This window comes from Lethenteron reissneri, chromosome 53 (genome assembly GCF_015708825.2).
Source record: "Lethenteron reissneri isolate LAM-NWPU_2019-01 chromosome 53, ASM1570882v1, whole genome shotgun sequence".
Classification (NCBI taxonomy): Eukaryota; Metazoa; Chordata; class Hyperoartia; order Petromyzontiformes; family Petromyzontidae; genus Lethenteron; species Lethenteron reissneri.
Window position 1 is genome coordinate 1,911,786 of NC_083831.1, and position 13,613 is coordinate 1,925,398.

Sequence of the window (13,613 nt, forward strand, 5' to 3'; positions counted from 1 at the left end):
TTAAGTGCCTTATTCCGATCGATAACCCACCCTCGTCACCGAGGCGGGGTCTGGTTATCATAACGACTTGCATTATCATAATTACACCCACTCGCATAATTAATACGATTACCTCTCGAATTGGCATAATTAAAATGTGCATAATTACATAAATTAACATATTTCCGGATAATTACACATTTGGCCAAATTTCATTTAATTATTATTATTTTCACTGAATATTCATAACCCACATATACAACATAATAATTTCACCCACGCACGCATACAGCATAACAAATTTTGATAACCAACATATACAACAACGCACACACGCAGCACTTGCACACATGCACACATGTGTAATAGCGTTGAGGACTCTTGGACACCCGGGGTTGAGGCACACGTATTTATTCCGCAACAGTTGTCACAACCGCGGACATACAATACTGGAGGGGGTATCGGCCCCCTCACCCGGCTAGCTGGGAATACACTGCTAGCTATCTCTGACCTACCTCCTAGTCCTCCACTAACGGGCTAGGGGAGGCTGACTGGCCCGACACTGGTAAGTCGGGCTACGGTACCCGGAGTCCCAGAGCACTAGCTCTGGTTCTCGGGACCACGCCGCTGGCTCGTTCCTGCGCGGCCCTGACAAGGGCGGCGTCCCAGGGGAGTCCAGGGCTCTAGCTAGACGGTCTTCGGTCTTCGCTGGTTTAGCTTAAACATTGTATTATTCTTTGGTTCTTTCGGTTAAGTCACGTCTAAAAATAAAATAATAAATTAAAATAATAGCGACGTTTCGATTGCAACACAAGCAATCATCATCAGGCATAAAATAAATAGCAATAAAAATCGAAATAGAAAACTATAGACAGACATAAGCAGACAGACATCACAAGGACACACAGAGAGAGGACACATATCGGCACAGAGAGAGGGGTCGTTTCTGTGACGGTCCCTTAAATATAGAGAGGGGGGGCGGGGACGGAGAGAGGGAGGGGGCAGAGAAAATTAGCATATCAATGAGTGTACGGCAACGTGTTGCTGCTGCGCAAGTAAGATGACGACGTGGCGCGGCACACAAGCTTGAAAATTAGGAGAAAGGCACACTAAAATTAAATAACCTCGCGAAATATCGAAATGTGATGTAATACAACACAGAGAGTCGGTCTGTGTTGTATTACATCACATTTCGATATTTTGCGAGGTTATTTAATTTTAGTGTGCCCAACACGAGGTCACGTAAATTGATTTTGACGACAATGAGGTTTGTGCAAAACCAGTTTACGACTATGCACAAGGCTAATTGGAGAATCTATTGAAATTGAGAGAAATAAAAAAAAACTATGCCGACCGTTCTGATAGCTACAGGCTGAGTGATGCTTGAAAGCGCATTATCAAGTAATACTACGCTGTTTAATTGCATGTCGACACGGGTTACCATACGTCAATGGTGATTAACTGTAAGCGGCCAATAACAGGTATGGCGATTTTTGCACCAAAAATGTACACACATAATGTACGTATGTAATACACGTACACAATATGCACGCAAATGTATACGTAGTGTAAATATATTATGTATGTTGATTAACTGTGAATGCCCCAACCATTAATAGATATCCATTGTAATTTATGACTACACTAGCTTATATACCCGACGTTGACTGGGCCAAAAAAACATTTCAAAACTACTCTTTAAAATGTAACAGCAGTGTGTACTGACTGTAATGGTACCTGCTATGATTACAGCAGTGCATACCGACCGTGGTGGTACCTGCTATCACTATAGTAGTACATGCTGACTCTATAGCAGTATTTATGGACTCTATAGCACAAAGTACTCACCTGACAGAGTGGCTTGGTGAGGCCTAGTCTGGTGTAGAGCCTCCGGCCTCACCTAGATTGTCCAGCCAGCCGAGGTGGCACCTTGGCAGGCTGGGGCTGGGCTGCTACCCCTGACCCCCCCCCCCAGCCACGATCTCCCCGGCCGCTCTGCAGTAATATCTAGGACCTATAGTGGTAGCATCTATCGAAAGTATAGTAGTAGTAACTACACGCATCGGGGTGGGGGGGACATCACACAGTGAATAATTAACGTCAGCGTTTAGTGTAGTTTTATAGCTTTTTTAACGCAAAAGAAAATGTCCCCCTCACTCCCACCGAAGGCGTGCGACTTGGCATGGGCCGTCCCCCCCACCAAAGGCGCGTGAGTTGGTATGGTCGTGCATGCGTCGTAAATAAATAAAAGGCGCACAAATCGCACTAAATCGATCATTAAACTAATTTAAAGTTGACGGATGTGAAAAAGGAATAGCGCTTGCTCACGGCGGGGCTTACGGCGTGGTGCCTGGCTATTTTTATTTTACGTAAACATCACCATTGGAGAGCGAAATTGCTCGCAAGCGCGCGAACACAAACAAAGCCACACACAAACAGAAATTTTTTTGACTTTTATATATATAGATATATTAATCCCCTCTGGTCTTCCCTCCTGATTGGCTAACAATTGAAGCCATCACATGTACCCCCACCTCTATTTAAGACTGAAACAGGAGGGGGATTCCTCCAAAACTCTATGGCTGTGACACTTCTTCTTATTGTTGTTGTTGTAATTACCAGCGAAACTTCACGGTACTCGAATTTGAAATGTCGTAGTAGGTTTTACTCTCCAACACACAAGCGGTTTCATGCCGAACGAGTAGCATACTAGGCAAGTCACCGATGCTGCGGCATACTAAGCTCGTGCATTGACATGCTGATCTCTCACAATACAATGGCCACTTCCACAGCCTCAGGCAGACCATCTCTAGCCCCGCCCTGTTACCCTGAGGCTGCACCCATCTCAGGCCTATATAAGACCTCGTTTCAGTAGCTCTCTCTCTCTCTCTCACCTGAAGACGTTCGCTTGTGTTGCGATCGAAACGTCGTGATCTATTCGTTTTCTATCTACGTGACTTTACTGAAAGAACCAAAGAGTGACAAACCTTACCTATACTCTTTGGTTCTTTCGGTAAAGTCACGTAGGTATAAAATAAAAATAAATTACGACGTTTCGATTGCAACACAAGCAATCATCATCAGGTGGGAAACCCACAGCAAGAAATGTTTTTGCTGAAGTGGCAGAGAGAGTTGCCGTGGTAAGAGGTTATATAGGTAAGAAAGGGGGAGGAGCCAGGGGGGAGAGGGAGGGGTGGGGGTAGGGAGAGGGGGGGGCTGCGTGGACGCTAGGAGAGGGACGTGAGGCTGGGGGGGGGGGAGTGGGCAGGGCTGGGAGTGGGAGGCCTGAGAGAGCTGGGGATGCGGGGGGGGGAAGTTAACTCAGAAAAATAGAGTAGTACCCGGCAGATATGATAGACGACAACCACTACAATGCAGTTAGGGTTTAACCTGGTTAATAACATCCTTCCAATGATTGCTCAATTTGTATCCATCTTATTTTATGCCCTACGTGATTTTACCGAAAGAACCAAAGAGTATGGATTCCTGCAATCACGAAAGCTTCAAATCTAGATTAAACCTTACCTAATTGGCCGCGTCGGGTAGTGGCAGGTTTAACGACACATTTATATTCACGCGATCTAACCCAACGCAAAAAAAACCTCTCTCTAATTATGAACGGCCGAAAGTGATTGAAAATGTTTTCGTTGGAATTCAAGAATCGACAAGTGCAGAATTTGATCCCCCCTCTCCTGCGAATATTCCGATCAACTTGCGTAACTTGTCTCGCCGCACACGAGCTGTCCGTACAACAAGTGGGCTGTGTGGCTCGGTGTGTGGGGGGGGGGGGGGTGGCGGGGAGACGTCCCGCACGGAGATGGAGTTCACACTGTTTCCTGAGCGTCGATCTGTGCGGGCCCCTGCATGTCCGCGCCGGGCTCGTCCGGTGCCGAGAAGACGACCTCCACGGAGAAGGCCTCCCGGTAGGTGGCCCACGTGGCCTGCTTGTGAGGGTTGTCCAGCTCGAACCGTGGTAACAACAGCCTGGACACACACAACAACAACAACACAACAACAACAACCAGCATGAACACACAAACAACACAGCAACACAACACAACAACCAGCCTGAACATACACATAGCACAACAATAACCTGAACACACAACATAACAACACAATAACAAATTTCGATTTAAAGCTTTCGTGACTGCAGGGATTCGTCTTCTTGGTTCTTTCAGGTAAAGTCACTTAGAAGGGAAATAATAAAATAATAATAAACATTATAAAATAAAATTCTCTCGACGTTTCGGCCACAACACAAGCCGCCGTCCTCAGGTGAAGACAGAACTGTCTTTATTATTTCCCTTCTACGTGACTTTACCGAAAGAACCAAGAACACAACAACAATAGCTGAATACACACACACACAACAACAGCCACCATTCGCCACGAAGCGGTGGTGATATCACCTCGACGCTTGTGCTCGGCTCGGTGCGCTTTGAGCTTAACACATGAAGTGTGGAAGGCTCGCTGCTGGCATGAAGATCACGAGTCAGACCCAGATGCCATGGGTTGACTGCTGTGCCAGGCTAGGTGCAGGAGGAGGTAACGGGACAGACCCATGTGCCATGCGTTGACTGACTGAGACAACTGGCAGATGCTCCAAGCTGTACCCCCCCCCTACTGTACCAACTAGCTGCGTTTTATCCACCCGGCGCTCCGCTCGCTGTTGTGAGCGTCGCTCCTCCACCCTCTGCTGCCCAGTGAAGTCCTTCATTCGCCTCTTCTGAGACAAACAAACCCCCACCTCGTCAATTGTGTCAGATCCTAAACACTGTGGTGGTGGTGGTGTTGTATTGAGCAATGCCATTGGGTGGGGAAAGGGTGCAAGGCCGATGCTAATCAGCTGTTTACTCGTGTGTGGGAGTGGGTTGAGTGAGTGGGTGGGTGAGTTGATGGGTGAGCGGGTGAGTGGGTGAGTGAATGGGCGACGTATGTATGTACATACATACGGAGGTGCAAGTACGCGTGTGCATGTGTGCATTCTTGCATGTACACGGTGGGTATATGCATTTGTGTGTGTACACGTGTGTATGTACACGTGTGTGTGTGTGTGGGGAGTGGTATGTAGTAGCGGTTAGCGCGCTGCGCTACGAACCCGGCGACCCGAGTTCGATTCCCGCTCACTGCCAACACCCAGTGACGAATATCTGAACCGGTCCTGGGCATCTTCGAGGTCGCCTCAGCCTCAAATGAGTACCTGGGGCAGTGTGTAAACATCGCCACCGGGGAGACAAAGGCGGCCAGGCGTGGTGCCGGCCACCCACCCAACCCCTCGTGTGGCAGCGCCGGCCTTCATAGGCGCTCGCTAGCAGCACTTGCCCCAACAGTCTGTTAAAGCGTGTGCACAAAGAGCGTACCGATAGTTCTCGATGAACGTCGTGTTGAACCAGAAGAAGAAGGGGCAGTCATCATAGCCCTTAGCCAGGCCCTGCGTGCCGCAAATAGAGAAAGACAAACATTCCTCCCCGCACCCCTGTAAGACTGTAAGCCAGGCGTTGAGCCGGCGCCAACAACTGCTCTGCAGATCTCTACATAGTAAGATGTTTCAGCAAATTTGGCGAGCGTTTATCCATGCGGGAGGAGACCGAAGCTGCCCAGAGGAACCCCACGCATGCGAGGGGGCAACACTCTATCCCGTACAGAAGGGACAGATGTCGCCCCGCACTTTGCTGTGCTGTACCGCTTTCTCACAACGTCTCCCAGCCACCGTGGCGTCCACGGTGGTGAGATGTTATCTCCCTCGCCTGGTGTGCAGGAGGTCGTGGGTTTGATCCCGATCCTGACGCCTGCTGCTGTATATTTGGAGTTTCCATGTTCTCCCCATGAGCGCGTGGATTTCTCTCTGGGTCCTTCGGTTTTTCCCCTCCACATTTAGTAACAACATCGTGCGTTTAGAGTATTTGGCTGCTGCTATAAATTTCCACGCGATGATGATGATAAGCCACTGAATTGAGCTATCATTTGCGGTGGCCAGGTCGCTCCTGAAAAAGAGTTACGTAGCTCAGTGGGGCCTCACCTGGTAAAATAAAACAGTTTAAAAATAGTTCAAGTGAATAGTTTTAGTTTTCTGCTGGCGAGCCCGCCAGGGTAGGGGAGTCTCACGTCGCCGTCGCCTGCGCGGTGATCCACCGCCGCTCGCCGCTGCCTCCGCAGCGCTGGGTTACGGCAGTGGTGACGACGCAGGGAAGGGGAGGGGGGGGGGTGGTCGTCGTGACTCTCACCGCGGACGAGTGGAATTTAACTTTGACGTCCCCGCTCACGAGCAGCGGCGGGGCGAGTCCGATCCGCACCGCGTCCCTCGCCGCATCGTGGAACAGCTGAGACGCAGCGCACGCAAAGGCACAGACAGTCTCCAACCGGACCGGCGGGGGGCGAGTGCTGCTCGCGGACGCAGCTCTGCGATATCCACTTCTGTGGGCAGTTCTCAGACGAAGCAAAGCAGCGCCGGCCCTACGGGAGGTTGTCCGCGGTCGCACGCGATCTCACGACATCTCACGTGTGATCGCACGAGATCACGCACGAGATCGCGCACGAGATCACAAGCAATTGGACGAGATCACAAGTAATGCACAAGGGGTTTCGGCGGGCGGCCACGGGCGGCTCGGCACGCTGACGTGGCGCCGTCTCGTATTCGCGCGTGCCAGCGGGGGCAGCGCAAGCGAAGACCGCGGAGACGCCAGTCACGCGGCCGCCCCACCTTGGAGACCGTGGAGGGCGGTCTCCCCTTTGAGCACGGCTCCACGGTGGAGCGACGAGGCCGGGTGGGCTGCATGAGGCGGTGGAGTGGCTGGGTTACGAGAGGAGGCTGCCCCGAATCGCCGAGACAGAAGCCCCCCTCCGTCCCGTGCCGATAGCGCGACGGAAACACGATTGGGCGAGGGGATGGGGGGGGGGGCAAATGTGAGGCTCAAAACGAATGTGTCCCTCCAGTCACCCGAACTCCGGTCCTCCCGGTCCTCCATTTACTCTGATCCCCCAGATCCCTCTTGCCCCCCCCCCCCCGATCCCCCCTGTCTCTCCATCTACCCGATCAGCCTGATCCCCCCCGATTCCCCCGATCACCACGGTCACCCCAGTCACCCCGGTACCCCCCCCCCCCCCCGTAACCCCCGGCGCCTCGGGCGTCACCTTGCAGTGCAGCATCGTTCCGCAGTCGGCGAGCAGCACCGCCTTCTTGTCCACGATGACCTCCACGCTGAGGTCGCTGCCGTTGCCCCGACCGACCCCTGCGTGCGTGAGTGGTGTGGGGGGGGGGGGCAGCGCGAGGGGGCAGTGGCACGGGTCACGGACACACACACTCCTCCCACGTGTGTCCGGCCGTAGCGCCTTGTCAGTCCACCGTTCGTCTCGTGGCTCTGCCGCGCACCCCACCTTGTATGGCCTGGATGACGAAGGCCTTGATGAGGAGTCTCTTCGCGGGGGGCAGCTGCCGGTTGTGCTCCCTCTTGATGGCCTCGTAGTATCCCACGTAGCGGCTCTGAGCGAGAGGCGCGCCCCAGTGAGCGGCGAGGCCGTGACCGCGCCGGCGTTCCAGCGCGCACGGACGGACGGAACAACTTTGAAGGCCGCCGGTGTCGCGTTCGGCTTTGCGTCAGGAAGAACGGATGAAAGCCACGAGTCGTAGACGTACGATCTCTGACGCTGATGGCCGACGACTTTCAGCCGGGCGGGAGGCGGACAACCCAGTAGGAAAACTAGGAGAGTCACAGGGTTCTGTCTAGATGATTAAGGCCTCACCTAGTGGTACATATCCCGGCAACCACTGCCCTGACCACCGCTCTGCGACGCCGGTTGATTGATTGTCCTCCCTGGTGCCGGAAGCTCAGTGCCGCACGTGGCCGCGTTTGATCACGGTGTGATCTTTTACGATCACTTGTGATCTTTCACGATCACGTGTGATCTCCTGTGAGTGCGTGCGCTCGCCTGTGATCATGTGATCACGTGTGTTCGCACACCCTGGCTTTGTGCCTGCGTGCAATCGCCTGTGGCCGCACGCGATAGCTTGCAACCACGTTGGATCCCTTGTGATGACTTGTGATCATGTGCGATCTCGTCCAATCGCTTGTGATCTCGTGCGCGATCTCGTGCGTGATCTCGCGTGATCTCGCGTGCTCTCGCGCGATCACACGTGTGGCCGCGTGCGACCGCGTGTGGAGCAGCCCGGGAGACATGCGCGTCCATCACGCCAGCTGCCACGCCTCACGCCGGGGCAGTAATTATCGCGCCTCGCACCGCCTGATAGCCGGCTCCGGCAGCCCCCATCGGCAGGAGAACACGCGCGCGCGTGGGCCGAGACGGAATGTCCAATTACGTTGTGTAAAGTGCAACGTAGTTAATCAGGGCTGAGAACGACATTCCCAATCGCGTGGTCTACAGTGTACCACACATTAAATCAGCGCAGCACCGTGGAAAGGAAGCCACGATGCGTTGCAGCCACCAGACACAACTACCGCCACCTCCTCCGAGCGGCCATTCAGGCGGTCGGGCAAGGTGCTGTTAGCGAGCACCTATTAAGTCGCCACGGCACACGAGAGGGGTGGGGTGCTCGGAACCGTGCCCAGATACTCACCACTCGCCAGACGCACTCACCAGACATTCACCACTCACCACAAGACACTCACCAGACACCTGATGCTCACACCTCACCAGACGCACTCACCAGACATTGACCACCCCACACACACGGACACGCACGCACTGTGGGTTTTGTGCCGTGTACTCTGTGTTCGTGTAAACCTGGGACGGAGTCTCCACGCCCTGGAACTTGACGCTCTTCGTTCTGTCCGTGCGGCGCTCGCCAAAGTAATCCAGACTCGCCTGCGTGCGCCGCGCAGACACACAAAACACACACACAGCACCCAAACACACAAAATACACACACTCAATACCCAAATACACAACACCCAAACACACAACACCTGAAACACACACAACACCTAAAACACACAACACAAACACACAAACAAACACACAATACCCAAACACACAAAATACACACTCAATACCCAAACACACACAATACACACACACACACAACACCCAAATAGACAACACCTAAAACACACAACACCCAAACACACAAAATAACACACACAACACCCAAACAAACACACAATACCCAAACACACAAAATACACACACAACACCCAAATACACAACACCTAAAACACGCACAACACACAAACAAACACACAATACCCAAACACACACACAACGCACACATACAACACCCCAACACACAACACCGAAAACACACCCAACACACACACACACAACACCCAAACACACACAATACACACAACACCAAAACACACAGACAATGCACACACACACAATACAACAACCGCCATTCGCAACTAAGTGGCGGTGACGTCACCACGGCGCTTGTGCCAGGCCAAGTGCACTTTAAGGCCACGTGAAGTGTCGAACGCCCGCTGGCAGGAGGTCACGGGAAAGACCCAGGTGCCACGGGTCGACTGACTGAGATGACTACTGGCCGATGCACCACCTGTGACCTCTACTGTGCCAACTACACAATACCCAAACACACAATGCACACACACACACAAACACAACAAAGACAAAGATCCTCCGTATAGCAGTAACAGACTGTTGGGGCAAGTGCTGTTAGCGAGCACCTATGAAGGCTGGCACGGCACACGAGGGGGTGGGTGGCCAGCACCACGCCCGGCCGCCTTTGTCTCCTTAGTGGCGATGTTTACGACACACACAAAACACACACACACACACAATGCACTGTACACACACACACAGTGCACTATATATACACACACACACCCAATGCACTACACACACAATCCACTATACATGTACAGCACACACACCCCCATAAACACACACACACAATGCACTATACACACACAGCACGTGCACACCTAAATGCACACACACACAATGCACTATACACATGTAGTAAGTATATGGAGGCTTGACGACAGGATCGGAGGCACACTTATTTATTACACCAACACAGTTATTTACAGGTCACTGGGCTACAGGGATTTCTCGACAGCTAACCCCTCTAACCTATACCAATTCCTCCACTACGGGACTAGGGGAGGCTATCTGTCCCAGCTTGGTTAAGCTGGGATCCCGGCTCCCTGAGTCACCAGACCAGCTTCGTCTGGGCTCTCGGGGCCACACCACCGGCTTGCCCTGGTCGGCCCTTATAAGGACAGCGAGCCAGGGGAGCTCTGGGGCCTACACTAGCAGGTCTTCCGTCTTCTCTGGTTATAGCTGAGTCCCGACTCCCGAGCCTTTCGGCTCATCACCTTTTATAGGACTTGCCCCCAAGGGGGGGCCCGTGGGGGATACACATGCGGACGTCGGTGCGAGCGCCACCCTTGTGTACGGCCGTAACCCCGCCCCTTGTGTTTGTTGGCCATCCGTGGCCATGCATAATCACACCTCAACATTCGTAGACATGCGCAATTACACCTCTACATCACCCCCCCCTGTACAGCTCGCAGCCGTCCCCGGCTGCAAAAAAAAAAATCAGAATAAAGGTGCATCCCTCACAAAAACCCCGTGTGTGTGCCTCGCGTAATTTTTAACAAGAACAAGAAAACTTTAACAAGAACAACGAGAGGAAGAGAGAGAGAGAGAAAAAAAATAACCCGACGCTCCCCCCCCCCGGATAACACCCCAAAACCAACATATATATACACTCCGGACGCCACCTTTCCCATCGTCCGCAAGGCCCCCCAACGGCCGACCTCACAACACCCCTCCCCTTTTGTCCGCAAGGCCCCCCAACGGCCGACCTCACAAAAGTCTGCGCGTTTTGGCGCGCGTTCTCGCGGCGGGTCCGTCACAAGGGCCCGTCCCGGCACGCTCAGTGACGGTTGTTGACGGTCCGGGTGCAAGAGGGTCAGGCTTCGCTGCCGAGTGACCCCCGACCCCTCCGGGAGGGGTTGGTGGGCGTGGGCCCGTCACTCCTGTTTCACCTGGGGACGGAACAGTTGGCGTCAGGTTAGGCGAGTGCAGCGACGACGGGGAGTCGGCGACACCCTCACACGTTTGGCCATGCGTGTGTGTGTGTGAACCCCGGGGCGGCGTGACGAATGGTTTTAACCTTGAGGGGTGCACATACCACCGGCGCCTCCCTCATTTGACGCGAACACATTGCGGCCGCAAAACCTGCACGACCTCCACTGGCCCCCGCCACGGCCGTACCAATTTCGACGAGGTTGCCAGCGGCACCTGAGGACAGTGCAACCACGCCCTGTCCCCTGGTACCCATTTGACCACCTGCACCCGCCCCAACCGAAGCCTCTCGTTCGCCTTCTGGCGGAGTTCAGAATTTTGCACGGCCGCTTCCCGCGCCTCAGACAATTGAGCGATGTTAAATTTAACGTGTTCGGACAAATTAGACTTCGCCTGGAGCACCGAGAGCTTCAGCTGGGTCGCCACAGGAGGGTTAACTTCGCGCCCATACATTAAAAAGAAAGGGGAAAATCCGGTGGCCGCATGGGGAGCCATTCTGTAGGCCTGCAACACACCGGCTATGCGGAGGTCCCAATCCGTCTGGGATACCGACACCTGCTGGGACAGCATGGACGTGATGGTCCGATGCAGCCGTTCCACCATCCCGTCAGTTTGTGGGTGATACGGAGAGGTCCGAACCTTCTCCGTACCCAAGAGGTCGCACACCTCACGTAGGAGTTTACCAGAAAAATTCCTACCCTGGTCAGTAAGCAGCCGTTCCGGAGCACCCTTGTCGAGGACATAGCCCTGGACAAAGGCCTCCGCGATGGCTGCTGCCGACTGGTTCGCCAGGGGCCAGACCATAGGCCATCTCGTGAAGTATTCAACCCCCGTTAGTAAATACCTATTGCCCCTGGGTGTAGCGGGAAATGGGCCAAGTATGTCCAGAGCGACGAGCTCGTTAACCCTGGAAACTTTTATGGACTGCAGCGGAGGGTTGGACCCCCTAGCAGGTGGCTTCCTCTGCGCGCATTGCGTGCACGACCCCAAGAGATCCCCCACGTCCTTTTCCATGCCCGGCCAGAAGAAATCTAGCTGGAGCGTGGCAAAGGTCTTATGAACCCCCAAGTGCAGAAGCCGCTCATGAACAGCCCATACCACCTTACCCCTTAAAGCAGCAGGCACCACGAGCCGCTGGCGCCGGGTTTTACCATCCCAGTGCATTAAAAGTCCCTGGAACAACCCCCACGAGTCAACGTTTTTCACCCCCTGGCCAACCCCCCCGGCGCGACGGCGCAGAGCGAGGAGGGAGGTGTCCTCCATTTGGAGGCGACCCCATTCCGCGACCGACAACCCCAGCAACGAATCCCTCCCTTCTTGCTCGATAGGACCCGAAACCGAAGGCGCATCGGCAGCGGCCACGAGGACCGAATCGGTGGTGACGTTCGGAGACCTACAACGCCCCGAACCCAAGAGGCACGCGCACTCCGAAGTGGGTGGCAATCGCGACAGGGCGTCAGCGTTCGTGTGGCGGAGACCCTTACGATATGTGGTGACAAAGTCATAGTCTTGGAGAATCTCCAACCATCGAGACAACTGGCCCGATGGTTGTTGAACCCGCAGGGCGTATTGTAGGGCCGCATGATCTGTACGGACGGTGAACCGCCGACCGTACAGATACGGGCGGTACTGCTGAATGAAATAAACAATCGCCAATAATTCCCGACGGGTAACGCAGTACCGCTGTTCGGCTGGAGACAGTACCCGACTACCGTAAGCCACCACATGCTCTACGCCCCCAATGAGCTGGGACAGCACGCCCCCGATGCCCGTGTTACTTGCATCTGTATCGAGCAAGAAGGGTTGTGAAAAATCCGGGTAATTCAACGGCGGAGCCCCCACCAAAGCATTCCGGAGGGCGCGAAAAGAAGCCTCCTCCTCCGGCCCCCAATGAAACCTGACTCCCTTGGACGTCAAGGCATGCAAAGGTTTCGCAATCGTAGCGAAGTCAGCCACAAATCGCCGATAATACGACGCGAACCCAATGAAACTCCTGACCTCTCCCACCGAGGTGGGAGTCGGCCAGGAGCTGACGCATTCCGTTTTGGCGGGATCAGTGGATATCCCCGAGCGCCCAACAATGTGACCCAAATATCGCACCGATTCGCGGAGTAAATGGCACTTCTGTGGTTTAAATTTCAAATTGGCAGCCCGCATTTTGAGAAAAACAGCACGCAACCTCTGGAGGTGTTCCTCGAAGGATTTGCTAAAGACGATGACATCGTCTAAGTAAATCAAACACGAATCCCATTGCAACCCTGCCAAGACCAATTCCATTAACCGCTGAAAAGTTGCCGGCGCAGAATGTAAACCCATCGGCAAGCGGTTAAATTGGAAGAGACCTTGCGGTGTCCGAAAAGCAGTCTTAGGTTTTGATTCGTCATCCAGAGGAAGCTGCCAGAATCCAGATAGCAAATCGAGGGTGGAAAAGAATCGCGCCCCCGCCAAGGCATCGAGCGACTCATCCATTCGAGGAAGCGGGTACGCATCTACCACAGAGATTTTGTTCAGACGCCGAAAGTCGACACAAAACCGCAGTGAGCCGTCGTGTTTTTTCACCAAAACGATCGGCGCGCCCCACGGGCTATTGGAAGGGGAAATGATATCGGCGGCTAGCATGT

General features: G+C 53.7%; 1 protein-coding gene across 1 annotated transcript in view; it reads right to left on the bottom strand.

Moving 5' to 3' along the window:
• Window positions 1-383: 383 nt before the first annotated feature.
• LOC133356289 (phosphatidylinositol 3,4,5-trisphosphate 3-phosphatase TPTE2-like) overlaps window positions 384-13,613 on the bottom strand; it is a 41,159-nt gene continuing 27,929 nt past the window's right edge. The window contains exons 13-18 of the mRNA XM_061573724.1: window positions 8,722-8,802; window positions 7,357-7,462; window positions 7,114-7,211; window positions 6,207-6,302; window positions 5,343-5,413; window positions 384-3,963 (exon numbers count right to left, since the gene is read on the bottom strand). Of these exons, the coding sequence (XP_061429708.1) occupies window positions 3,804-3,963; window positions 5,343-5,413; window positions 6,207-6,302; window positions 7,114-7,211; window positions 7,357-7,462; window positions 8,722-8,802 (612 nt within the window). The 3' untranslated portion in view covers window positions 384-3,803. The remainder of the gene's footprint in view (window positions 3,964-5,342; window positions 5,414-6,206; window positions 6,303-7,113; window positions 7,212-7,356; window positions 7,463-8,721; window positions 8,803-13,613) is intronic.